The sequence below is a fragment of the Excalfactoria chinensis genome, chromosome 13, assembly GCF_039878825.1.
Source record: "Excalfactoria chinensis isolate bCotChi1 chromosome 13, bCotChi1.hap2, whole genome shotgun sequence".
Classification (NCBI taxonomy): Eukaryota; Metazoa; Chordata; class Aves; order Galliformes; family Phasianidae; genus Excalfactoria; species Excalfactoria chinensis.
In genome coordinates this window covers 8,123,559-8,150,709 of record NC_092837.1, presented here as the reverse complement: position 1 = coordinate 8,150,709, position 27,151 = coordinate 8,123,559, and the positions used below count along the sequence as shown (strand labels likewise).

Here is a 27,151-nt window from a genome sequence, read left to right as displayed (position 1 = left end):
ATCTCATTGGTGGATTTGGAATCAATCTTTGACATATGTCATAGCTGTTAAAGTAGGTATTAATACAAAACAGTAAATTTGTGTGGTATTCAACTTTTTTGTAGCCGTCAATCAGAAAGTTCTGAAGTGGATTTCTTTAAAGACTCCCATCTCCCGAGGAAAAGGGGATAAGGCAGTGTGTCCCTGGACAGGATCTATGACTCATTATGTCAATCAAATTCCACTTCAGAGGGGAATAAAGAGATTTGTATCTCAAAGCTGTGCATAACGACTTCTCGGCTTTTCATTTCATATTTATGAGCGGTTTACTTTGAAGTGTTTATCAGGCAATACGCAGAAACATGAGAGAGCATTGCCTCAAACCATGTTCAAGTGTCTAATCTGTTAAATGCTTGCTGAGGCTGGTTCATCAGTGCAGTGCATGCAATGCAAAAAAGAGAGAAAAAAAAATAAACTTTCTCGGTTTTTGAGGTTTTGAAGCAGAATCTTTATATTAACAATATAAAAAGGATTAATAATGCCAAGCATTTTGAAATAAATGTAATATATGAAACATACAAAAGTTGGCTATGTTCTGTGTTAAGTAGATAAATAGTTCTTTGCCCAAAAAGAAGCTAGACGACCTTTAATACCAAAACCCAACAGTGCCACATCTGCTCTTAAGGCTGGAGTATACAGTGAGCACAAGAGCCTCACTGTTAATTTTGAAGGCAGACTTCCATAGTGTCCTTTCCCCTCTCAAAAAAAAAAAAAACAAAAAAAAAAAACAAAAAAAAAAAAAACCAAACAGGACAATTTGCTGAAAAAAGAAGTGATAGAAGAGTAGTGGTGATGTTAGCCTGCAATAGAAATCCATTTTCAATGTTACTACCTGTTTGCTATGTGCTGTGCCTGCAGTGGAACTCCGAAGAGGAAAATAATTTTTAAATAGGTCAAAGATAAAATAAAAAATGACAGTGTTAGGTAAAATGAAAAACAGAAAGAACATTTTTTTCTCATTTTAACATAAACTGCAAAACCACATGGGAGAATTCTGATTGATATGTTCAGTGCGCTGTATGTGTACCTAAGATTGACTTGGGTGAGGAGACTGATGATATGCGTGATATCCATGCATGTTATCTTATGTTTTATTTTAAAAGTAGCTTCACTTAAAAACTTTTTCAAATTATATTTTCCCAATGTATTTCTAGACTTAAAATAATTGATTTTTAGGTCTTCTGTTGTTGTTGTTTTTTGTTTTTTTTTAATGTTATCCCCAAAATTATTGTAAGACAGTTGTTAGGTATTGTATACTTCTCATTATCTAGCTGTATTATATTTATTTATTTTAAATTTAATTATCTAATTAATTATCTAACTAATTATCTAATTTAATTATATAATTATTTATTTTAAATTTAATTATCTAGCTGTATTATATATCTATTGTAGTATTGTATCTATCTATTATCTTTTGACTTTACAGATCAGAAATCTCCTGTGAACGTTTGAGTTGTTCATTGACTTTGGTTGGGGATTCTTGTTTTAGCTTTCCCACTGTAAGGTAGAATTTCTGCTTTGCTTCTTGGTTACAAATCCATGTGCTTTGTCTGTCCATTGAAAAAAATCTTTTCTGTGTTTGATTTCTATGGCAAAGGAAAGTTGTAGAATTTAAATCAAGAATATTTTTCCAGTTACAGAGGTGACAAAGAGGGAAACAGAGCAACAAGATGCCTTTGAGAACCACAAATCTGAAATTTAAATAGATGTACTGGCAAGTTTTAATATGCTTAGCTGAATCAGAGGTTCGTCATTCTGAGAGAGAAGGATAAATTGGTGATGTATCCAGGGCCAGTCACGGTAGCTTAAGCCATCTGAAACAACTGGCCAGCTAAGCTGATACACTCTATCACACCAGTAATTAAGAAAACAATTTATTTCAGACAAGTCAGCGACTGAAAGGCCATAGGCAGGAGATGCGCAACTGTTTTGTTGTTTGTGTGGGTTTTTTTGCAACCATAGTATTTCTGTCACTATTCACATTAAAAAAAAAAATAAAATAAAAATTAAAAATGGGGAGCAGAATGAGCTCTCTCTCTCTCTCTCTCTCTCTCTCTCTCTCTCTCTCTCTCTCTCTCTCCTGAAAGTAACCCATTGGTAGCATAGAAGTGAAACATCCATCACTATTCTTCAGTGCTACTTGTGCCTATTCTGTACTCCTTTGCACAAGAAGGATTGAAAGCTGCCTGTATCGCCTGTCGAGTTAAAAAGGAAACACGATCTAGCCCAAATCCTTCTTTGCAAATGACTGGTAGGTTTAAGGTGGTCCTGATTATTCCTAATGTAGGATTAATGTACAAACCAATCTAATCTCCATTAAACTCAAAGAATTCCATAATTTTGAGTCTACCAAGTAAGAAATCAAAATAAATAAGTAAATAAAAGGCATCAAATGATACCTGGGCGTACTTGACCTTTATCAGTGAGATGTGAATTTATCATTTCACCTGATCTGCAAGGCACTTACGGAGCAAGGAAAGGCACTTACGAAGTATGATGACGTGTGTGTTAAAAATAGTCAGCACAACCTGCACAATAACTCTCCTTTTGGTCTGGCTTGTGGTAAATACTGAAGTGTGTTCTCTGCTCTCGTTAAGGCCTCACTATGGCTTTGGTTTTAGGCTCAGGAAAAGCCATACGGTAGCAGTGGCAAGGGCTTGGCAGTAGAATGTTTTTTATTAATACTAGTTCTTGGGTAGAATAGCTGAGTATTGACAGACCTGGTTATGTAGCTTCTGGAAGAAGCAACAGGGTAAGCATGGCAGCCAGAAAAGCAGTGCAGTAACAGTGTCTTTTGTGTACTGTTAAAATAACAGTGATTTTATGTGTTTGTCAAACACTTATCGATCCCAGTGCTTTGGAAGAATAAAAATAAAAAACAGAGAAGGAATATTGAATGCAGCATCTTGTTTTATCTACCTCAGATGCAATTACTGTTGTTTGGTGTGTGCTGTATCAGGGTGTTTGGGCTCTTGCACTAATTAGGCAGCAGCCTGTGACAAATGCCTCTCCTCTGGTGACCTTTCAGTTCCAAATAGGAAACTCTGTTCCAGTGTAAGAGAAGAAGCAAGAATGGTGTCTGTTTATTAACTCTGCCAAAAGCAGAGAGAGATTAGCGTAAGTTGTTACTAAAAGGGAATGTATCAGAAACTTAATAATGTGAGATGATAAAGGTGATTACTGGCAGGAGCTGTGGTGAGGTGACAGGACTGCTGTGGTGGGGAAGAATAGAGTGCTTTGTGTGATACTGTGCATACTTGAAACACATCAAGGAGGGTTCTGCTGAGCTGCTTTGGCCTTTGCTTTGCTGCCAGTGCAGTCAGAGGTGGCCGAGTCAGACAGTGCGGGCATTTCACTGTTTTCACTAAACTGTAAGTTGTTGTGAATGGTCAGAGCCCTGATGAACAGCTTTAAAGTTCCACTTGCTGAAGGTTGATGGAGATGCAGCAGTGGCTGTGAGCACAGTGAGGTGGTGGGTGCTGCCTATCAGCAGTGGGTAACAGTGGGTCGTCTGTGCTGGTGTAGATTTTTGTAAGCACGGAATGCAGGCTCTTGTTGATTGCCAGCAAAAGTACATAGCTAATGGCTGTTGAAAAATAGCGGTTTGGAGCTGAGAATTTGCTCTATCAAATGGTTTTAGTGTGCTCTCCATTCCTGTTGTAGTTTCCATGGAAATAAATAGGAGGCATTACTTTCAGGGTGACCTATACGTATTGTATAAAAATGTACATGCATTCTTTCAGCTTTTCTCTGCAGTATCTTCTTTCTGTAAGGCAGTTCGTGGAGTAAAGAAGGGTTCAAGATGCCGTGAGTGGAAGGCTGTTACATCTCCTTTATAGTTAGCTTTGGTAAGTGGTGAAGTGATGAAGTACAGGTGATTCTAAAGCAGTCATCATGAGGAGTCAGTATTTCAGTGAGACAAAAAAATGTCCTCTGCTGAGATTTTGTTTCCCAGACATAAGGGATTCGACCAAGTTATACTTGCAGTTGGGTGATGTTGATATTGCCTCTTTGATAGGTCACAGAGTCTACCAGCTGAGCTCAATACTGAAGGGATAACTGGAGCTCAACTTTCACTGTTCTGCATTTTTCAGTCTGCATTTTGTCGTTACCTGAGGTGGAGTCCAAACCAGTAGTCCTTCAAATTTAAGACTGATAGAGTGGATAGGACAGCTGAAGGGCCTGGAGCAGCCCTGTTGAGGAATGGAGTGGAGTAAAAACAGAAGCATTGCTTCAAACAGAAGAAACTTAGGGGGAAAAAAAGGCATAAGCTCTGAGCTGTTTATTGGCACAGCACAAATCCTCAGTTTTCTTCAGCAATAAAGAGAAGAGATGATCTAAATGCAAATTAAAAAAAAACAAAAAAACAAAACACAAACAAACAAAAAAACCACAACAAAATGGTATCTAAAATTCTTAAACTCTGGGACAGGTGGAAGTGTAGATGAAGAGAATAGAGATGCCAGCTGCAGTAACCAAGTGGAGCTGTGTTGGAGCTGTTTCCCTGGTAAGAGGAGGGTTCTGTGATCAGCATGTGGCTGCCAGCACAGCCGCTATGTACAGCAGGCCCCAGTGGTGACACTGCACTCAGAACACAATGGGTAGGGCAGAGTAAGAAGTGTGTTTTGTGTGTGTGGAAAATACCAGTGTAGGAAAAGAAAAGAGGTGCATGGAAGGAGGTCTTATTTCTTCCTTGCATAGTTATGTAGAAGGCTTGGTAAGGACAGCAAATTCCAGCAGTGCAACTGGTGAATCTGCTGTGTTGCCTGCCATGCTGCTGGAGGTGACTACTGACTGTTGCCAGTGAAACTTTTGTATGTGCCAGAAAGGCCAGGATGTGCTCAGCTTCTGCATTCACAACTGTACATTCAGTCTATAAATTATAGTCATTGGGAGATAGAAGAAATCCTATATTAAGGGTGTGTATTTCATCTGTAGCAAAGTTCAGGACCAATAATAATCAGAACTGGTGCCAACTGTTCCATTTATAATACCACAACTGACTGGGTGTGAAAATAACTAATTATTTTTGCGAGGATTAAAAATGAAAAGCTGAAAGCTATTTATAATTCAATCAAATAAATAAAGACATTTCCAGATCTCTTCATAAAATGAATGCAAGTGGTGAATGAAAGAAAGCAGTAATGTTTGTTTCACAGTAGGTATACTGTCTCAAAGCACTTAATCTGTTTTCCTTCATACTTGTTCATAATATATGGGGTTTTTGTCAATATTATAGTGTTCAAATAATTTTAATTGCATTGTATTTAAAAGGTTTAAAAGGTTTTTTTTGTTTTTTTTTTTTTTTTTTTTTTTTTTTTTTTTTTAAATTATTATTAATAAGCTCTTCTTTCCATTGTAGACGAATTTATTTTTTTTTCAGTGCTCGTAGTCATTCATTCTGATGTTCTGATTTTCCTTCTGGTAAGGTGAGAAATGTGGACTTAAAGGCTGGCGTCTCTGGCATTCCTGAAACCCGTTAGGAGCAGCACAATTCAGAGTGTAAACACCAAAGTTCTGAGTCAAATAATAGTTAAAACTTCTTTTGTTCTACTGTATAGGATACAATTTATTTAGCCATTATTTCTAGGTGACATGATGTTTACAGTGAAGAAGCTCCTTATGACTAAACAGCTGACAGCTGCTAGAGCTAAGAAATCTATATATGTGCCTGGAGACCTTCACAGACTGTAGAGTATCTGTATTCCTAACCTGTGAAGCAAGGTATAAAAGAAAACAATTAAGGTCTTGTCTGTGATAACGGCTGATTCAGGTTTTTCCAGAGCTTCCAATTAAACAGTTATGAAGGCATGAAAGCTTATTACCTGTGACTTCTGCTGTTTCTTGAGAGCACGGTTTATTTATCAAGTCAGGAACAGTGGTTTATTTTTTGCTGCTTTTTAAATCTCAAATTAACAGTATAAATATAAGGCTCAGCTTAGCACGAACTCAGCAAATTATCACCTGTTAATTTATCTGCTGGTAGTTTCCTGCAGAGTTTCTTAGAGGTCCTTCATAATAATTTAACTTGCATTCATGTATCGATGAACATTTCTGCATAGTGAATTTAACCAGCAGTACTCATATCTATGTGGTTATATAATGTATAATATAAATGGTATTTATATAAAAAGAAGGTGGTATTTTATTCTTTTCCGGAGACCAAAGAGAACTCGCTGTTATTTTATGACATAACACAATTGCTTTCACTACAAAGGACAGGCATCTGTGAGCTGTGCTAGAATGCAAATGCCTGATACCATCTTTGGAGGTGGAAAATGCGATTTTTCATTCTATGGGTACTGTGGTCTAATTTGTTGACTTGTTTGTGCCATATGAGCCTAACTGTGCATCACAAGTATGGATAGCCAGCACAGATACTGAATGCTAGCTGCTCTCCATTGGGATAACACTGTTCTCTTTATACAGATTTTTAACTCCTCTTTGAAGTTGGTATTTTTCACAGTCATAGCTCACATTCCTTAATCAGAATGTACTTTACCTGTGTAACAGAAGATACTACCATGTGTTGAAGGGGATGTTGTTTGATTTGATAGCAGCTTTTGAAAATCATTGTCTTCTTGTGTGATACCTAGGAATAGAAAATACACTCTGACTTTTCATTAAATTCCATCAAAAAACAAACAAAACAAAGCATCTCCTTTCCAAAACCAGTGTTATTTTGGTGGTGTTTGGACTAGAGCTGATGAGATTAGAGAGTTTTATTGGAAGCTCTAAGAACATCCTTACTTGTCATGAAGCTTCATGTTGTGTTCCTCTGCTGCTTGTATAGGACAAAGTAGTAGAACCTGACTTTTCATAACTTATAGCTGTGTTCATACTCAGGTGTGTCACAGTACAGAGCTGTGAGTGGGTGCTGTTTTTATCCCAACAAATGCGCTACTTACTATTGCAGAGGCAAGCTGTATCATTTTTAGTGTTGTTAATAACAGTTTGATAGTGCAGTTTTGTTGTCCTCGTGTCACAGATGAAAAGAACAACTTTGGTGCCAATTTTCCTCCAGTCATCATTCTTGTGGGCTGTTTTCAGTCTTTCCTTTTAAGATGTGGAAGTCAGTTTCTGCAGTAAAATAGCCCAGATGTTAACTTTGTGCGTTTGTGGATGTATTTTGACATGAGTAATGTGGCACAACTAATTTCAGAATGTACAAATGTCTAGTATTAGATCTGAGAAGCATTTCAAGTCTTGTTCACAAAGTAAAAAAAGGTATATTGTTGTGGTTTAAATATTGAACATTTTTCATGTTTTCTAGAGTGGGTCAGATTTCTGGTCATACTCATGATCTTTCTATACATGAAGTAGCCCTAAAAAGAGCAGATTTTTTCCCATTCTGCTAGAGGTTGCCTGGGAAGCAGTCACTGCAATGGAAGATATTTATGCAAATACAGGTATTGTGCGTGTTTAACACACACAGCCCTGTGGGTTTTAATTTCATTTTGATCACAGAACAGTTGTTGCCTACAAAATGATAGATGATAAGTTTCATTAGAGATGAGCAGATTCATGGAAGAGACTGATGTTGCACTGAGAAGGGTAGAACTTATATGCATGTTAATTTGTTGTGTATTGCTGAGCTTATGTACCATTTATTCTAATAACATTGCATAACTTGGATAGATTAAACTACTTAGGCTGAAGTTTTTTGTGAGCTCTACCAACTTAAGAGAGATGGGTTTTGATGAATAGTATCTGAGCACTTCTGAGAAGAAAATCCACTGTTTAGTCTGCAGTGCAAACTCCACATGGCTGTTTTGTTGGTGAAATGAAAGCATCTCCAGCCTTAGGATCAGAGGTTCCCAAGCTGGAAAAGCTGTTACTGTTGTCTGTCTGCACATCCTTGCTGTATCTGTTGCACTCATCAAAGTGTTACAGGGTTTGACTGTGCAGTGGATGCTCAGCACCAAAGAACTGCTGTGCTCCACTCTGCACAGTGCTGTCCCCACAGCTGCCCTCAGTGCCTTTAGGACATAAAGCACAGATCCTTATTTGATTTCTTACATTCGTCCTGTCTCCTTCAGAATGGCAGATCTGTAGGAACAACTCATCTCTTTGTGGTAAAAGAAGCTACTCTTTAACGTTCCTGAGTGTTTGGAAAAGTTGGCAAGTTTACTGTGAGTTAAAGCCTACCTAGGAATGTCAGATATTACCCTGAAGAACCACATTTTAACCTGGGCTGCACTGTAGATGCTTTCTGTATGATGTGTTCTGCCACAATACGTGTGCGCTCTGGGAAGAGGTTGCTCCAAGTCTTCCTCTCTGTTGTTTAAAAGCTATTACAGGGCAATGAGAAATCTCATATCACAAGGAGGTGACGGTAAATTATGAAGCATTTGAGATGTTCTCAGAGGCTACACTCAGCACACCTGCAGAAAATGTGTGTGAAGTAATTAATAACGTATTCCCTATGTGGTGCATAAGGAATGAATGAGGATAAAAGACAGGAGAGTAACTCCGTCATCACCAAATAAAAGTAAATTTTTACTGAAAACACAGTGGAGATTATTAAATATTGTGATCTAGAGCAAAATCTCATTAGGTGCCTGGTTTTATAAACCTTAACGTTTTATTTAACTCTAGATGTAGCTACAGCATTAGTAACTGTCAACTGAGCTGTTGTTGAAAAGAGAACCGTCTGTATCCTGCTATTAAGCCTGGGAATCTCCGAGCCAGAAAGAAGCATGGCAGAAAGAGGATTATGAAAAAGACAATTAAAGGATTTAGCTGCCATTGAGGAGAGAAGCTAGAAAATATATTTCAAATAGGAGCTGTGTGATGTAATGTGTGTGCAGATTTCTGTTTGCTGTGGAAGAGGGACTAATGCCACCAGAAATGGTTTTGCTTTTAAGAAAATTGTGCTGCTTCTGTTGAATTTTAGAAGTTTTTTTAAAAAAATGTTAACTGGAGAATTTTCCAGGCGTGGTTCGTGCAAATACGGCATTTGCCACAGGGACCATTCATTGTGGTTCTGGGGTTAAAATTCCTGCATGTTGCACAGAAAAAGTACTTCTGATTTAAGGATATTTTAACCCGCAAAAAGTTGAAGGAGAAAAACAAAGTAGAATCAAAAAGCTGGCAGTTGTGTATCTGATAAGGAAGATCAGTAGAAGGGTTAATGTTAAAAATATGTACAATAAGCAAATTAAAAAATGAGAGTGTAATCATCTGTTCTCTCTGTCATTATAATGAATGAATGTGTATAGAACTGAGAAAGATTAAGAAGTGTACAGCACAGTTTATTAAAAAGAATGACCTCTTTGTATACCACAGATTGGAGTTAAACTGTGGTACTCATGCCAGCATAAATCATTACAGCTATTAGCATAGCAGAAAAATTGACAAAAGATGGAATGTGTTAAATGAATATAAAAGAAAAAAAGAATAATCCCAACTTCTTGTAAAGTGATTATAGCAGTAAAGAATGTCATGTCAGTAATATTTATTCTTTTGATTTTAGACTTAGCAAAGTTCTGAACTGATCCAGTTGAATTTGAAGATAAAATTGCCATATCTTGCATTACTGCTTTCGGATACATTCTCTGGGGGCATTTTATAGTGATCACAGCTGGATTAGATTAATCTTCAGAAGGGCGATTCCTGTAAATTGTAATTAAGCAAGTGAGACCTCTGCCTAGAGGTTAGGTGAGAATAACCTTTTCTTTTATGGTAATGTTTACAAATCTTTGCAGGGATAAGTAGAATTGCACATCTTGGAATCAATCACACTTCTAGTGAATATTTGTACACTAATTAACTTAGATAGTAACTTACTGCAGGAGGAAATGAGCTTGAAAGATATACTAGTCACATGCAAATGAGAAGGAAAACAAAGCTTATCTGCTCTGTTGAGAGATAACTCACAGCATCCAGATTATAGGCGTGATGATCGAGTATATAACATTACATTACATTTCTAAACCAGTATGCTGCTGATCCATTTTTGCATGCACCTTAAGGGCGCAGATGGTGTTAACTGCCTTTCTTTAACAAAAGTGGTCTGGTGATTCTGCAGGTGGGGATGAGGGGAATAATGATGGAGGCTAATTAGCTCCATTACGTATAAAAAAGCCAAAAACACTGGGAGTTTTCTTTTTGTGTCATGTCTCCTTCAAGGGAAAGATTCCTTTTATTTCCTCTAATAAGGTTCAGATGCTATTTATCTCTTTTCACTTAGTGCCCCCAGCAATACTGCATAGATGCTACAGAAATCTGAAAGAAAACAGTCTTTTCTGAATGTGCAAGAATGTGTCTTGATCCCCATTTCAGTCCTCCTATGCAAGGGACAGGTGGGACAAGTTGAATTGTGAGGATATGGCAAAACAGCAGGCGATGCCTGCCTTCCTTGGGTTTGGTTCCATGAGGTCTGGGTTGGCCTGGTGTCCTGATCTCTGGCACTCATCAGGAAGATGTATTTCAAGGGAGACCCTGAGCTGCCAGGTCAGGCTGTGTCTGAGAACACTTTGGCACACAGGGGCTGTAGGACTGAGGAAGGCTTCTATGGTTCCTGGTGACCTTTCTGTCATCAGGATCCTATATGGAGTGTTCAGCCAGCACCAGTGGGTAGAACTTAGATCATTTCTTGAGTGAGAGGAGGTACTTTATTTCCAAAGTAATAGGATTTCTTGCTTTGAAATTCTGGATAAATAATATTGGTGCATCTAGAGCCCTATTTATCATCTGAGTTTACAGCAGTGCGCTACTAATGCCATGAGTCCCTTAATGTGTCATGTGGCTGAGCAGATGGGAGAATGTTATCTAAGTAGATCGTGTGTTATTTGAGACAGTTTTCTTTAAGAGCAATGAGAGATGTAGGAGGACCCAATTCAGGTGAAGCCAAGGGCTAGACAGCCTAACTGTTTCTGTAGCTTTTTGCTCAGATTTTGGAGTAAAATGAAGAGCAACAAGGTATAAGAAAGTATACGTAAATATAGGTGAATTTACATATATTTGGATAAAAAATAGATGTGTGTGAAAAATGCCTTAATATTTGTATACATGTAAGTTCCATAAGTACTTAGAGTAGTGAAAACCATCTGGAAGATCCTCTATTCCTGGGGCTCAGTGGATTGTTTCCATTCATGTTCTCGAGTTGATCTGGTCCAGTTCTCAAGTTTTTAAAAGCTGGTCTGCTTTCAAGGCTGTTTCTCTGTGCTTCTGGAGGCTGCCAGGTTCTCAGTTGACAAATCTCAAATGGATGAATGGGTTCTGTGGCTGCTGTATTTACTTTCCACTTTCAGTACCTTTACCATTTTCCTCAGACAAATGAAGTAAGAATTCCAATGAAAATTACTTAGCACATTAGATGTTGTAGTTTGACTTCTCGTGTCGATAAAGCATGCTAATCAGAGTGAAATAATCAGAGCTTGTAATGACTGTTAAATTCTACAGAATATCATGGAATTGTTTCGCTGTGTATGTAAAACAGCTTAATTAAGCTAATATATTCATAGCTGGTGTGTATTTGTGGACATTTATGCCAGCAGCAGACAAGAGAGCTATAAAAGCTTCACTTTTCATGATGTGTGTCTGATGTCAGCATGCACTTCACACGTGCAGGTCAGAAAGTGCAGAGCTCGTTTCTTGCAGTTCACGGATTTGCAGCCTGGTTCTGTATATTTTGTGTTTGGTGTTGTTTTCTTTTGTTTTTTGGTGCATGAATTTCCAAAATAAAGCATCGTTCTGTTAAACATATAGGAGAAGAGAAGAAAATATAAACTGCTCTTGGACAAAATGCAACTACTTTTGTAGAGATACAGGCAACAGATTTAGTTTCACTGCGAATTACATTATTGGCAGCTGTGCAGCAAGTGACCCCAGTCTGCCTTAATTCTTCATTTTTAGCCCATTGTGATGAAGCTGAAATCACTTTGCTTTTCAAAAGCCTAAAAAGCCATAGAGATGGAGAATAATTCCACATTCAGTTCTTAACAGTTCTGTTCATTCCTGTAGGAAACAAATAAGCAGAAATCAACTAGGAAGCCTATACTTTCTGAGAACCCTGGGTGACTTTGTGCCTTAAAATTGTGTGCAGCTTTGTCGCATCATTACTAACTGCTAAGTGTCACGTGTTTTGATACTGGTCTTGAAAGTTTTGTCTTTAAACCTGGTGACCTCTTGATTTTGGTGTCCTTTCTCATTGTCTTATTGAGTGAGTTTCATGAACAGAGATAGAAAACAGTTACAATGATTTTGAAATCCATGTGTTTTGATATCTACAACAGATATTAACCAGATAGAAAAGTGCAAAACTGGTCACAAGCTTTCCTGTTTGATTGCTGGTAGATTTGGATTTTTTCAAGGGATTCTCTGCTCTGTAAACTGTTTAACCAAATCAGTATTCATGTTTCTATTAAATTAAAAATAAATAAATGAAGTAGTAAAGAAAAAAAAAACAAAAACAAAAAACAGAAATTAAAAGGTTCTCTCCTTATAAGTGCTCATGTGTATGAGAAACTGCTTCTTTCCAAGTGATCAAATGTTCAGCTTCAAAGCTAAGGCTCTGGTTCTACAAATGCAAGGTTAGATATGTAACGTAAGGCAAGTCTCGTCATTAGCACTTGTCAGGAATTTTACATTAATCGCAAACATAAGTGATAAATTATTTGGAGCCAAAACAGTAATCATACATAACTAAAATCTTCCCTGGTTTTGTGTATTTTGTCCATTTCAGTTATATTCATTGTGTTGTATGTGAGTTGCTGGATACCCCTGTGTAAGTAATTGCAAAGTTTAGTTAAGAAAAATGCAAATTTTCTGTTATTTTGAAAGTTAGATTCCCCTAGATTTTAAATTATTTACTTTTTTTAACTGCTTTTCTAGGAACAAACTTCACCCTTGCGGAACTGGGAATCTGTGAGCCTTCTCCCCATCGAAGTGGCTACTGCTCAGACATAGGAATACTCCATCAAGGCTATTCCTTGAGCACTGGCTCTGATGCTGACTCAGACACGGAGGGAGGGATGTCCCCAGAGCATGCGATCAGGCTGTGGGGAAGAGGGATCAAATCCAGGCGAAGTTCTGGCCTGTCAAGTCGTGAAAACTCGGCTCTCACGCTCACCGACTCCGACAATGAAAACAAGTCTGATGAGGAAAACGGTAGGGCTTTTTTTTTTTTTTCAATATATTCTATATATTAACATCAATATCAGGAAGGTATAACGTGCTTATTACATAATATGATATTGAATTTATCATATGATTTCCTTTTTAGGCAATAGCCCTTCACAGAAATTTATATTCAGAGCATTTTAACTTAAACTTAATGGTGAGAAATGAGGAGAATTTTTAAAACTAGGTTGTTGTGTGATTTCTATTCACAGCTTGAAGTAATACTAATAGCATACAATGTGCTAGTAGCTGTAAAAATGGTGCTATTTGATTTTACAGGAGTTCTTGCATTTTGTGGGGTTTTGTACTTCTGTACTTGCTTATTGGTGGATCTAAGGGGCTGTTGAGAGCAAACATATGCATCATACTGAGTCAGAGTGTAGGTAATTAATTACATGGAAATGAGACTTTAGACAGTGCACGAATCACTGTTGACAAAGCACCTCACCAGTCGTTGATGAAGCTCTGTCAAGCCAGCTGTCCTTTCAGATGCATATAGCACAGATTGTTGATTTTTCATATGTGTTTGCAAAAAAATGTATCAGACAAATCATCTGTGCCAACATCTTTCTAAAGAAAAGAAAATGGTAAGAATGGATTTGCTGCCATTTGTGCTCCATGCCACAGGGTAATGAAGATGCAAACTCATCTTAGTTAAAATATTAAGTAAAAGCTTTGACATTTGCCATTTTGCAAAGGTGAAAAGGAACCTCCCTAATGTTGACCTTGGAGCAATTCTCAGGCAGCCAATACCAGGTAACGTGACCAGGTCTCAGCTACCTGTGTTACTTATCAGAAAATCTAATTTACTGTGTGATGCTACTTACCACATGAGGGTTTCTTTCTTGTTTATTGGAGGCTCTTCCCTATATTCAGTGGCAGCTGTCTCAGTAAAGCAGGGGTGTGATAGGCGCTGGAAAATTAATCAACTCCTTGTTAAAGCAAACAAGGTAAAACTGAATTACACTTTCTATATTGATTGAAAAAAAGTTCAGAAAAGCGCAATTGATTTTTATTTTATTTTTTTCCTGCAAGAGCATGCATTTTTTCCTGATTTAAATTGAATCTTCAAGTAGCGTCTTTTCTCTATGGGCATAGCAGAATATATTTCTTCATCAAAACCAAAGAGGAAATACGTATTTGCTAGCACAACAAAACCATTATTAAAAAAAAAAAAAAAAAAGAGTTGTTGATTGGATAATTAATTATTATTATTATTTTAAGTAGTACTGTTCACAAAATATGACAACTTGCATTTACTTTGGTATACTTTTGAAAAGCTCAAACAACAATTGGAGTTCATTTCTCTAGCAGGAATTCCCTTCATATAGGTGACTGGCAGCCTTTCTTCGTTGCTGAAGGAAGCTCTTTGCGACAGCTTTTGTCTCAGAAAATTCAATCTTGAGACCTAATTTTGTAGTTTTGCAGACACTGATGAAAGAAATCTGTTTGCTTGCATTTTGTTTTTGTCACTGTAGTAAGTGAATTATAATTACCAAGTAACTGGAAATACGGTGCACTAAATCCATTTTGAACAGATAATTTTTCTAGCAGTGAAAAGAATAAGCAAAAGAAATAAGGAAAAGAAAGGAGGATGTGATAAAAGAGCACGCAAGAATGGAAATAGTGTGTGGAATTCACTTTTACTTGGCTCTTAGGATTAGTGTTTATGTTTGGTTGTTTAAAAAAAGATCACGCAACTGTCTGTATACACAGAGGTGTTGACTCCTGTAAACTTTTTAGTCTTACTCTCTCACAAATTCTGGTTAGCTCAAAAATCAATGTTTTTTCACATCACTGACTTTATGAAGTTTGGGGATGTATTATCATATAGATTGACAGTTGCCCCACTGGTTCAGCACCGCAGTGTGGGCACTTACGAAACCATCATTAATTTCTCACACTCGTGCCCAGCAGTGGTTTCCTACATAATAAAAACTGTGTCCTTCAGAAGCAGATCAATAACTTGCTCGGTATTCATCTTGAAGAGGAAGTAACAAGAATCTGTATTTCAAGAGAAATTCACTCTCTGATATTGCTTCAGATTTGCAAGGTTCTGGCATAGAATAATACATTTCTTGGTACAAGATCTTGTCCGTTTATGCCTAGCAGTATTAGGGGCACTTGTGATGCATAGACTTCACTGAACTTACTTCAAGTGTTGTTGAAGTTTTTTTTCCCTTGGTACGTTACTATTGTTACAAAACAGTAGTTAAAGTCGAAAAGGGGTAATGCATATGGTTTCACTTGGGGGAGAAAAACAAACAAAAACAAGAACAGAAAGAAAAACTAATTCACTTTCCTTGTTTTCTTCATATATTATGTTTATGTATGCAAATTTTTTTGTACACCTCTAAGTAGCCCAGCAGTGACTTGATTTCTGACACTTGCTCTAATGGTTTGAAGTTGTACTGATTCAAATCCATTCACAAAGTTTTTGACCATTTTCCACACTGCTAGATTTGGTGTGGTCTAATTTGGTCATAATTAGGATTTTTTGGGCTGTGAAATATCAATGTGTTCAAAATGCCTATAGGTAAGTGCAAATATTTTAAACTCATTTAAATTCACTTTTACTTGGTATGTTAACATTCTTCCTAACAATATAGAAGATGCAGTTTGGAAAGGAGCACTTCTATAGTTTATTTTTTGTAAGTCTGATTAGGCTCTAAATTCTTAACGTATTTTGCAACTTTTAATGCTGTCTCTATCTGGTTATCTCTTCTTTAAACATAGCAATGTAAATATTTAAAAGCAAATCTGTCACCGAGTTATTATGCAACATGATCTGTTGAGCAGTGAGATTTAAGTAAATTGAAGTTTCTGTTATACATCCAAATGTAAACAGTCAGAAATACAGCTCGCCTCTGATGTCATGTGCCAACCTTGTAGAGAGAGATTTCAGGGCACCCACAGATGTGTTGTGTAGAGGATATACCAGAGGGCTCCTGAATGTTTATTTTTTCCTTATTAAATGTTTATTATTTCCTTATTAAATCCCTTAACTGTTCATTCCAAAACACAATGGAAAACTTGCAACATAGGAGTGCAAAGAAACAGAACATCACAAGTAATGAGAAGATAAGTGCAGTGTGCACTTGGGACAGATTTGCTCTCTGTGTGATACCTGTGGTAATCTGTGTTTTGAAATCCACTATAGAACTCTGTGATTTTGATAGTTCTTTGCAGGTGAAACATTTGTAATGGAAATAATTCTAAATCTGAAAAAGTAGTTCTGTGTCTATAGCCCAGCTATACATGGTGAGGTTCAAAATAGGGCTACATGATCTGAATGAACCTGGAGACTCCCACTGCTGAATCTGGTACTGCCATACTTTACCTTCTCCTTATTTCATGTTCCTTTCCTGGAGACCTTCCCTAGCTGTTGGAGGCAACTGGTCTCCAGAACCAGGTGTAAAGGATTCAGGTGCTGTGGGAATGTGTTGCAGGATGCTTCTCAGAGAAATTATTATCAGGTTCAGTAAGCACATCCCTTTGGTGTTTGTTTTATTATCGTAGCACTTTCAATCCTTTGGTTTGAATTGTAGAAAACACAAGTACATATCATTTATAAAAATCATATATAATTAGAGAATATTGTCAGATAAATTATGAGAAACTGTTTATTTTAAATTTCTTATTATATCTTACAGAGAAAAATAGGAAATCATGTATTCCTGTTCGTTTTTGGTTTTTTTTTTTTCTTACTGTGAGTTTTCTGGTGTTGATTTCATATTGTAATTTCTCCAGCGTGTATGTAAAGTAGATCTTAAAAAATCAAAAACAAATCTTATTTCAAACTAAGCTCATATTTTACAGATGCTTTACTTTTATGAGGAGGGTGATCAAGGCTTTTTCCAGGTTGTTGTTGAACAACAGGCTTAGATTTATGATAGAAAAGAAAAAAATGCTGCCACATCAAAGTAATGAACAGGGGCATCAGACCATCAGATGACAGCTGAAGAGTTTATTTTCTTATTTTCACTGTTTAAATTTTGACATGTTGTTCTCAATATTTCCTTATTTTAATTTTTATTCAGCGTGCTATTTCACACTTCATAATTTGCAGAAAAGCTTGTAGTGAAACTGCGATTCTGCTCTTCAGAAGATTTTGATTTTGTCTTCTGTGAGATAACCTCTGAGTGTGGTAAAACTGATCTGAAAGTAGAAGGTTTTAATCTTCCTGACAACAGGATTCTGTTTGTGTTTAATAAGTTGGACTTAATCTTGCTTCCTGAATATTTCCATTCAAAAAATATTTGCTTTGGGCTATGGGGAATTGCTTAAAAAATAATTTAAAAAAAAAAAAAAAAAAAAAAAAAAAAAAAGGTTGGTGAAACAGTGAGAATTTCAGTAGGATCAGATCTACGAAATGTCAGGTTGAGTTAGGAAAAATGAGAATATCCTCTTTTCATTTTGAGGTAGGTTTCTCTCCGTGTGCAAGAAGCAGGGAAGCTGTGGGCTTGCTGTATGTTGCATGGTTGAGAGTTTGTTTCTTTCATTGGTGCTCCCTGGGAATGTTGTGAACGTTTACTTCCCAAAACTACCCAGTTAGCTCGGGAGCAACAGGAAGGGCAAGGAAGAGAAGAAGAGCCACCACAATTCTCTGATCTTTTCACAACTGCAAAAGCATCCAGATGGTCCCAAGGGTTTTAAATGAAATGTCATAGACTCTGAAAATGGAAATGTGTGCTTCATACATCAGCAAGGCTTCTTAAGATAGAGCTCTTGGATGGTTTAGCTTGTGCATGGGTATGCTTCTCCAGGAAGGCATGTAAAGTACTTCGTAAATGACAAATTTAAAAACTAATTAAGCACAGTATCAGAACTCAGTTGCTTAAGTGGATCCAATTTTGATGTGCTCTCAAAACATGAGGGCACTTCTGATCGGAGATAGATTCCTAATTGAGGAACTGACTAGCAGGAAGAACTTTAAAAGACCTAACTACACATCAAAGACAGTCTTGTTCAGGTCAGTGATTTATGCAGTTAGTGTGGCAGGGGGAGCTAAGAACAAAAAATAGGTGTGTATTGCTGATAAACTTTAAAGTCTTGTGTAAGACAGGAATGTGAAATGACAGTATATAAAATCTTAAACATTTGTTACAATGTTAATATAACCCAATAACACTCTAGTGTAGATAACAGGATGATGCAGTGAAAGTAATGCTGAACATACAGGTGCATCCAAAGAACTAAGTACTGCTCACAACACAGTGTTGGTGATGCTGTAGATAGAGATGTGGCTGCAGTAGTACTTAGGTTTACCGAGCCTAAAGGGTTAAACAGTGCCATCTTGATTGAGTTAGAGCTTCGTGTCTGTGAAGTCTGTAAGCTTTAATTTCTCTGGGATGTCAGGGATTTTAGTATTTCTGATACATTAAATGCTTCATTGTGGCTGCTGAGCCTGAACACTTTGCTTTCTGTCCCTGTTTCTGTTTTTCATTTTTGCTTTTCAGAGTGAGTTACTTAGAGTACCTGATTGCCCCCTCTGTAATTACATCATCCAAGGCATATGGGGGAAACAAAACCCAGTATTTAGCCCAGAAATCAAGGGAAACAGAAATACAGACTGGTGAATTAATGCTACCTAGGAAATAGTGCTACAGCTGAGTTGGTTAGTTGTGGATGCTAGCTGTAATCTGCTTTTCCTCAGCATGAGACAAATGCTTTTGTGTGCAACTTTGTCTGCATTATCACTGAAGGTTGAGACACAGACAGGCGTTTGTTTTTTTGTTGTTTCTTTTTTAAGCCATCTCAACATAACCTTGTGATTTTTCAATTAATATTTAAATCATGAGCCCTTCCATCTACTGGACAAAAGTGATGAAACTGTATTCTAAAGAATTTCACTGCAGCACATCATTCAGTTTGTCAATTATTAGTTTTAGTAAAGTGAACTTAGATGATACAGGTCACTTAAGCAAGCAGCAGTGCCTTTGTTCAGACGTACAACTGAATTAGAATAATGCCTTGTTATACTTTTCCTTAACAGAAGTGTGTATCTGATAACATTAATCCAGCTTGGTAATGAATTCATTGTGAGTGGCTGATGAGAGATAAAACTGTTACAGGAAGGTTTGGCTGTACATGTTTGTTAAAACAAAATTTATCAGAGTGCAGCATAAAAATAGATGTATTTTACATTCCTGTGTAAACTGAAGCACTCAACATAGGAATCCATGCATTGAATTTATTTGAAATCTTCTCTTTCAAAAAGCCATGACATTTTACCTAAAGCTTCCTCTGAATTTATCAAGCTAGATACTGGTACTTTTGTTCTTGTAGCACATCCCACTGTTAATAATCTTCCTAATTACAAAGGCTTGCATATTTCACTAATAAGCACATAATGAAGGTTCACACTGCTTGTTCTTGTCAACTTGTTGTTTAGGCTGCTTTCCTTGAGTTTGGCCGGTGGATTCTCTGTGCACGTAGAGTGAATGCCTGTTCACCGTATGTGTCTATCCACACACGTATAAGGGCTGTTTAACTATTAATGCTATTACTAAATATTTAATTTGATATATTTTGTGCTTACACTCTTTGCAGTGTTCATTTCAAGTTCTCTGGCAACTTGTCTAAGAGAATATATTAGATGTGATTGTTACTGTAATGTTTAAATATAACTATTCAGAGATAAATTATACTCATCTAGAAAACAGATAGGAACTTCTTCAAGTTCTGAAGTTGTAATATATGCATACATCAGAATAACTAGATTTTACTCATCTTTACCCAAGATTCATGACTTAGCTTTTTGTAGGATGTCCTACCAGAATTGGACTTCTTCCGCAACGTGTAATATAAGCAATCCAGAAATTATTTCTTTTCTTCATTTTCAACTTCACTGTATCTTATGTGGGTTAAAGGTAACTTACTTAAAAGAACTTAGGCTTCTACATGTTGTGTGACAGCCAACTTCCTTGACATTGGAAAGGAAAATACTTTTAAGTCCTTCTGTACTGTTTGAAATTGCTGACGCTCGTGTTCCCACTTTAAGAAATTGTGGGGATGGTTGACGTTTCATAAAGGCTTGAAGTTCTGCCTCTTGAATCAAGTGAAAGATGTGTTATGAGCAGCTGTTCATCCACTTTGCATGCACTTGCTTGTTAAGCCTTTGGTTTATTGACCTCTCATTTGTGTTCTTCAAGATATCAAAAGCTGTTGGTAGTACTACCAGTAACATGCTGAAATGTGAATGTGAAATACCAGTTATGATAAGAATTGAACTGTTTTATGTATGGTTGGTCAAGTTAGTCTTTGGTTAAAGGGCTTTTAATAGAGTACAAGGAAGATACAACGATAACAGAGAAATTGAACTAATTTGAAGCATTTACCCTTTCAGTAACATTGGCTGCTATTGCAGGCTAGTTTTATCTGCCCTTAAAAATACTCACCTACTTCTTGCAGTTTGCCATGAGAATGCTTTCCATGTAGTAGATTTGCAGAAAAGGTAGCTTTAAATGTTTTTCTGGGCTGAATGGTTGATCTCATTATAATGTGTTGTGTTTGTCACCAGAGGGTGCCATTGCTGTGATGTTCCACAATCTCATGTTAAAAAACATGGTTTTGTGTAAAGCTGTGACAAGAAGAAGCCTTATGGAGAATAACTTACACTACTGGCAGCAGAGCTGTATGTAGAGTCAATTCTTCAGGTGTTGCTTTTGGAAAATCTAGCATTAGTTGGAATCTGACCCTAAAAGAGGACATGTTCCTGGTTCTCCATTTGTGTTTAAGTTTCATAAATACGTGTAAGTAACACAACTTGTATTGCAGTTCCATACAAACTCTGTTACTCCTTTCTTACCAAAAAAATCTCTGCTTATTTGTAGATACTTGGTACTACACGGCAGAACAACACCAATGTCAAAAGAGAACATTTTGACGTGGGGGGAAAGAAATTGCAGAAAGAGATATAGTTACCAAAAATAAGTTTTGTGCTGAGCCCTGAAGGCATCCAGTTCAAGGTCCCTTTCCTTATATTAAAATTGTAGAATAGCCTTGAATTCGTATATACTGCCCATTAAAGTCTGGGTCTGTGAGATAATCCAAACATGATTATCCATCTGTGGAGAGGTGGTGGAGATTTACACAAGCTGGACTCTGAGAACCCTTAGTTCTTCCATGGCGTATATCACAGGTGCAATCCATTTACAATGTACATCAGATGGGATTTAGATTCAGGATGTAACTCATTTCTAAACCTGCCTTTCTTTTATATTTTTCTGTTTACTCTCAAATACAAAGTGTAGCCATTTATGCAAACAAAAATAAAAATATGAACTATCAAGCTTTTTTTTTTTTTTTTGCACAGCCTGAGTTAGAAGAGGAATATTCAGTTGTTTATTATTTTTGTTTTTAATTGTTAAAAACTTTTTGGTATTATTGAGGTCCTTCAGACAACGTGTCTCTGGAACAGATTTTGCAGTTGGCCAACAACTGAATGAAAATAATGTTTTGATGTTTTTTATTTTTATTTTTGATAGTGTTAATAATATCTCAGAGATGGCCAACTGTTCAAGTCATTCTAAGGCTTTCCATTACTGATACAGAGAGGAAGAGTGTTCAGTTGATGAAACTGCACTGCTAGAAAGTTCAAGGTGCCTATGGAAAACTGATTCTTGCTTGCCATGTTTGCCCTATTGAAACCGAGATACCATCTTGTAAGACAGCACAATATCATTCAATTATAATAACATGCCTGTAGGCAAGGCATGATATGTGAGCATCATTTGTTTGTTTAGAGCCCTGACTGTCATTCAGAAATATTGAAAGGTAGCAGTTGGATTTTTTCACACAAATGGTTAAGGGACTTTTCTCAACATCAAATTAGTGCTCAAGAGTGAAAATCTAGCTTCTGTTTTCTCAGATGCTGAGCTGTAATAATGAATAATTAAGAGTCCCAGGGGAATTTATTTATTTTTTATAACTTGAGTGATGATAGATAATAAATGGATTTTATCAGTTTTCTGTACAGCATTTCTAGTTGACAAACTTGCAGTAAGACTAATTACTAAATAACTCATTTTTCCCGTTTCATTTCAAAACAAGGAGAGTATTATTTTACTTTTTGTCTCTCACAAAATAGTAATAGCTTCAAGCCATGTCATGCTTTGTAAATAGGAAGAAGACAGATACAGATGTACTTGTGCAACATAGTGCTGTTTCACCGATAGAACTATTTTCTTTTTATTTTATTTTTTATTTATTTACTTATTTATGCTAAGTTAAGTGCCACATCTCCACCGGGTGTGTTCAAAACTGGTCAGTTCAATAAATAAAAAGAAGTCTGGGGTAGGAAGGATTAAATTAAGGGTAAGATTGTGTCTTTATTCTGCAGTGTGAAAAGATGAGAGCAAATAGAAGGAGATTAGGTGCAAAGAAAAGAGGAGTCGAGTGGGGCTGAGAGGAGTCATCAAAATGCTTAGGTTTAGAACAGCTAATGAAACAAGCAAGGAGGTAGTAGCCTGTCACCAAAAATGTTTTACTGTCTGTGTAAGTATACCAGTTTACAGAGGCATTCTACAGGAATAGAGTATGTTGTGGTGGTTTTCATCTGTCTGTAAGTCGTGTTGTTCACTTTATTAAACTGCTTTCCTGTGGCAAATCTTTCAGGTTGTTGGTCTTGAGTGGTTAATGTGTCAGTGAACAACACTAAATCAGTAGGAAGTGAGAATTTGTATCTGTGTTATGTGTAGTGGGCCATATGCAAGTATTTGGAGTTTTATTCTTTCTCATTTTCATGCAACTCAGTGTTACTTCTAAAGCTAAGAACATACATAAATAATTCAGTTCATTTCTTTCCTTTTTGGAGTTCTCTACGTTTTTCAATATTGAATAATGAAATAATAAACCTTATTTTCACAGTTCTGTCAATATATCCCTGGGTAGCTGCTCAAAGTCTCCTTGAGTCTTGATCATCTAGACAATTTGCCAGCTCTAATTTACTGGATAATTGCTGCATACTTCAAGTCCACTTCTATTGTGATACTTAACCAGTTTTTGTTCTTGGAGATGGTTTTTATTTTGATCTGCAGTTTGACTTCTCTGACAATATCTAAAGATCAGTAGCCATGTTCAGTTTAATCTCGAATTTTGGGATGCCTGAATACTGTTCTCTTCCTATCATACTCAGTCTGGAATAATCGTCCTCTCACCTGTGATCTCACTCTTAGTTGATTTAGTGTCCCTACCCCAAGATAAGGACACTGTGCTCATAACAGAGCACAGCATGTGCTCTCTTAACTGGTAGAATACTAGCTAATCCTTTCAGTTTCTATCAAGCAGAATTTCTCCTGTACTTTCACATTTTTGGATCATGTTAATTGGTACATTTTATTTTGCTTCCATAGACGATAGAACAGATGAAGACAGCTTGGTATGATTACCGTGTTTAGTATGGCTTTTCTTTTTTTACTCTTTAAGAGAAAAGCATAACTGAGAGACCTATGGTGAGTGTTAAAAGACTTACTGATAGCCACAGCAGTCAGACATTAATGAGCAATGTTTTCTATTGTATCCTCAGTCCAGTTGTTTGGCTAAAGATCATGAGAAAGCATAAGGGAGCAATCAGCACTATGGCACTTGAACTGGAAGGCTGGAGTTCTGGGGAGAATTGGAATGTAATTTTGAAAGCCTCACGGTCAGCATCATCAAAGAAAATAATTGTAAACTGCGAAGTGGTGATGGAGGTAGATTGGATAGCTCTACATCCACTGTGATTTAAGTCAGTTACCATTTATATTAAACTTCTCAATATTTATTTTGTTCTACTGGTGTTTTTAAACATTTTATTCTTCCATTATTTTCTGTCTTGGTGAAAATGTTGTGCTATTTGTTAGTATTTGTCTGAAAGAACGTATCTTCCTGTTTTGTTTTTTTTTTTAACATAGTGTGGCACCTTGAGCATGAGACTTCAAGTATGTTTCCAGGTAGCTTTCAAGTTCTGTTTGACATGTGTTGGCTAAAGAACACTATTTGCAAGGCAGAATATTACAGTATGAGTGTGCAAAGTTCTGGGCATTTTTTCCTACTTGTGATGAATTATTTGCATAGCACTGAAAAATGGAGGAATTTATCATCTTAAAGAAATAATGAACATCATACAGAAATGATCAGGGGGCATCAATGTTTCTTTTCTATACTTTTGTCCCCCTGTGAAACAACTGCATGTTAGAAATGATCTCTGTGATGATAAGTCTTGTTACACTTTCAAAGATTGGGTTTTCGTATTTCCTGTTAGTCTTCTTGTGACCTGTGTATTGCACAGGTGTTCTCATTTTCCTCTGCATGAAACAAACAGGCTTTTAACAAGCAAAAACTTTTCAAACAATTTAAAATGTGGTTTGGAGCTCCTGGAGTCTTACTTGAGCTCTGCTGTTATGTCTCAGAGGGGCAGAACTCACGTGGCAATTTCTCCAGAAAGATCCTCTCAAAAGAACGTATTAAAGATGAAATATAAGGATTTTTAGATCAAAAGGATAATGATTTTTTAAAATCTTTACTGTGTGATAAATTATTTTGAAGGTATTATAAAGATGTACAAACGTGCATGAGGGGAGAGAAGAGAAAAAAGGCTGTGACTTTGAAATTAGTACAGAGACCCAAAGATATGCTGTGCTTTTATAAGCTTGTCATAAACCAAGAGCCAAGTTCTGTGGCGCATGCACTTTGAACCATGTCAGGGTGAGCGTGATAGGAAAAACAATTGATATCTATCCTACTTACCTTATTTTATAAGATACTTTATTTGCGTATATGCTGGAATGCTCTGTCTAAAAACATAACCAGTAATGCAGTGACTGTTCAGAAGATCAGAATCAGCTTTTAGTGTCACACAGCACAATCTATGCAATGTAAACTGTAAGGCAAGCAGGGTAAATAAAATTACGCCTTCATGTCATTTCTTTTTAAAAGTAAATAAATGAAACTGAGATTCTTTAAAATGGGAGTAATTAACTGGCATGTAACAGTATGGACATAAGTCGCATGTTTCTAGCAGTAATTACAGTCAACAGACTTGATTCAGTAATTACGAAAAAAATCTGCTGTTTAGTATGAAACCCAACTGACTTTGATAGCAGTGAGACGTGTATCCAAGGACAGATGCTGGACCAAGATACCTAATATTGTGATAATTTGTTTCATATTTCTTATGTGAGCATTCACATGAATCATGCATGCTTAATGTGAGCTTCTGGGTTGATGTCTCATTTGGATAATTAATAGTTTTTGCACTAAAATATAAACACAGTGAAACCTATTCTAAAGATCATCTGCAGCAAAAGCTAGAAGCAGAGAAGGAGAGTCTGAGTTGCGGCTTTAAATATGGGGTTCATAGATAAGGCTTATTAAAAAAAGGAAAAGATATACTCCCATTAAACTTACAGTCTTCATTACAGTATATCTAATTCTTGTAGGATTTTTTTACTTATTTATGGGAAGCAAGGTACATCTCACAAGTCTGACCTGTTATGATGCTGATGTAAATACAGCATGTCTTAATGGTGTTTATTAAATCTTAATAGTTTTCATAGGATTTTTTGCAAGGATTAGAAAAATATCTTGGTTCTACAAGTGCATTTAGATTCAAATTGAATAATGCCAGTGGTTTTTGAAGAGAGATTCTGAGAAATAATGGAAAGAAGTTTCTTTTATAATAAAGTACCAGTAATGAAGAAGAATTCTGATTGCATGCATGCAAGTTGTGAATTTATGGCAATCTGAGGAACATGCAGAGGGTGTAGGTATGGAACCATGAGTAAACATGCAGTTCTGGCAGTTGTGTTCTGTTTACTAGCTGGCATTCTATTCCCTGTTCCTGAACAACAAAACCCCCGTTCATCGGTGTAGGAAATGGTTGCCAAACTGATAAGTTCTGTTTAGTGATGATCTCTAAACACTTCATTTTACTTTTAAAGAGTTTCTGAAGTCTTTGAAAATAAAACGTTGAGCGATTTTATGTACAGACTTTCTTATGATATCAACCAAGTTCAGCATGTGAATTCTAGTCATTTTGTCAAAGAGTATCTGTGAAAGAACCCTACCGTTAAGTGAGCTAATTTCAGCTGCTATTATTAATTGAGTACTGTAAATCAAATATTTGGAACATAAATCATCTCTAAGTAATTTTGTTACCTAAGAGTTATGATCTGTCCCTAGGACATACTCTGACTTGAAACCATAACATGCAGCATATGCCCTACATTCATCTTCCATGTGTGATCCAAACCTAGGGCAGTGTGCAGTGAGCATCCTCTTGGCCCGTCCCATGAGGCTCTGAGTGCCCTCCTGGCCTTGTGCTACACCTTGTCTTTCTGCAGCCCTGCCCACGGAGCTGGATAATCTTGGATGTTCCTCCCAAGTTTTCTGGCTTCATTGTAAGCTTCAAGTCACCAATCTGTGTGTGTGTGTGTGTGTGTGTGTCACCAAGAAGCAGTTGAAACCACCCCACTGGGACCAGGTACCAGGGCCATGGAAGCTGCTGGGGCCATTGGAGCTGCCTGCTGTGCCTCACGTGTAGCTTTGATGAATGTTTTGACAAATGCAGCTATTAAATCGAGTAGTAGAAAAGTGTTGTAGCAATAAATCAATTCTGTAGTGTACACAGGGCCTGGGTGATGAAACCAGATTTGTTGTGTTTTTTTGTTTTTTGTTTTTTGTTTTTTGTTTTTTTCTTTTAATCTTTTCCCTGCTTGTGGTTTTATGCAGTGCCATTTGGATTTATTTTTGTACAGTTCATTTGTAAAGAGCTTCAAGTGACTGAAGTGAGCATTGTTGTTCACCTCCTGAGCCTGAGCCACCCGTCTGGCCTTCCTGTGGCAGCAGTTTTGTTGGTACTTCCCTGGCCATGAGTTTGGTCAGGGCAGCAGGGCAGACAGCTCTGCTCCTGGGCTTTGCTGCTTTGCCACGGGGTAAGAGAGATGCTCAGTAACTTCAGGGTAGGTGCACGATCTGTGCCATTAGCAGTGGCTCTGACACA

The 27,151-nt window shown here is 36.9% G+C and overlaps 1 protein-coding gene across 13 annotated transcripts in view; it reads left to right on the top strand.

Annotated features, from left to right (window-relative positions):
• TENM2 (teneurin transmembrane protein 2) overlaps nt 1–27,151 on the top strand; it is a 564,904-nt gene that overhangs the window by 145,919 nt on the left and 391,834 nt on the right. For all 13 annotated transcript variants that reach the window (XM_072348384.1, XM_072348382.1, XM_072348381.1 and 10 more), the window contains exon 4: nt 12,880–13,155. In XM_072348384.1, coding sequence (XP_072204485.1) covers nt 12,880–13,155 — 276 coding nt within the window. The remainder of the gene's footprint in view (nt 1–12,879; nt 13,156–27,151) is intronic.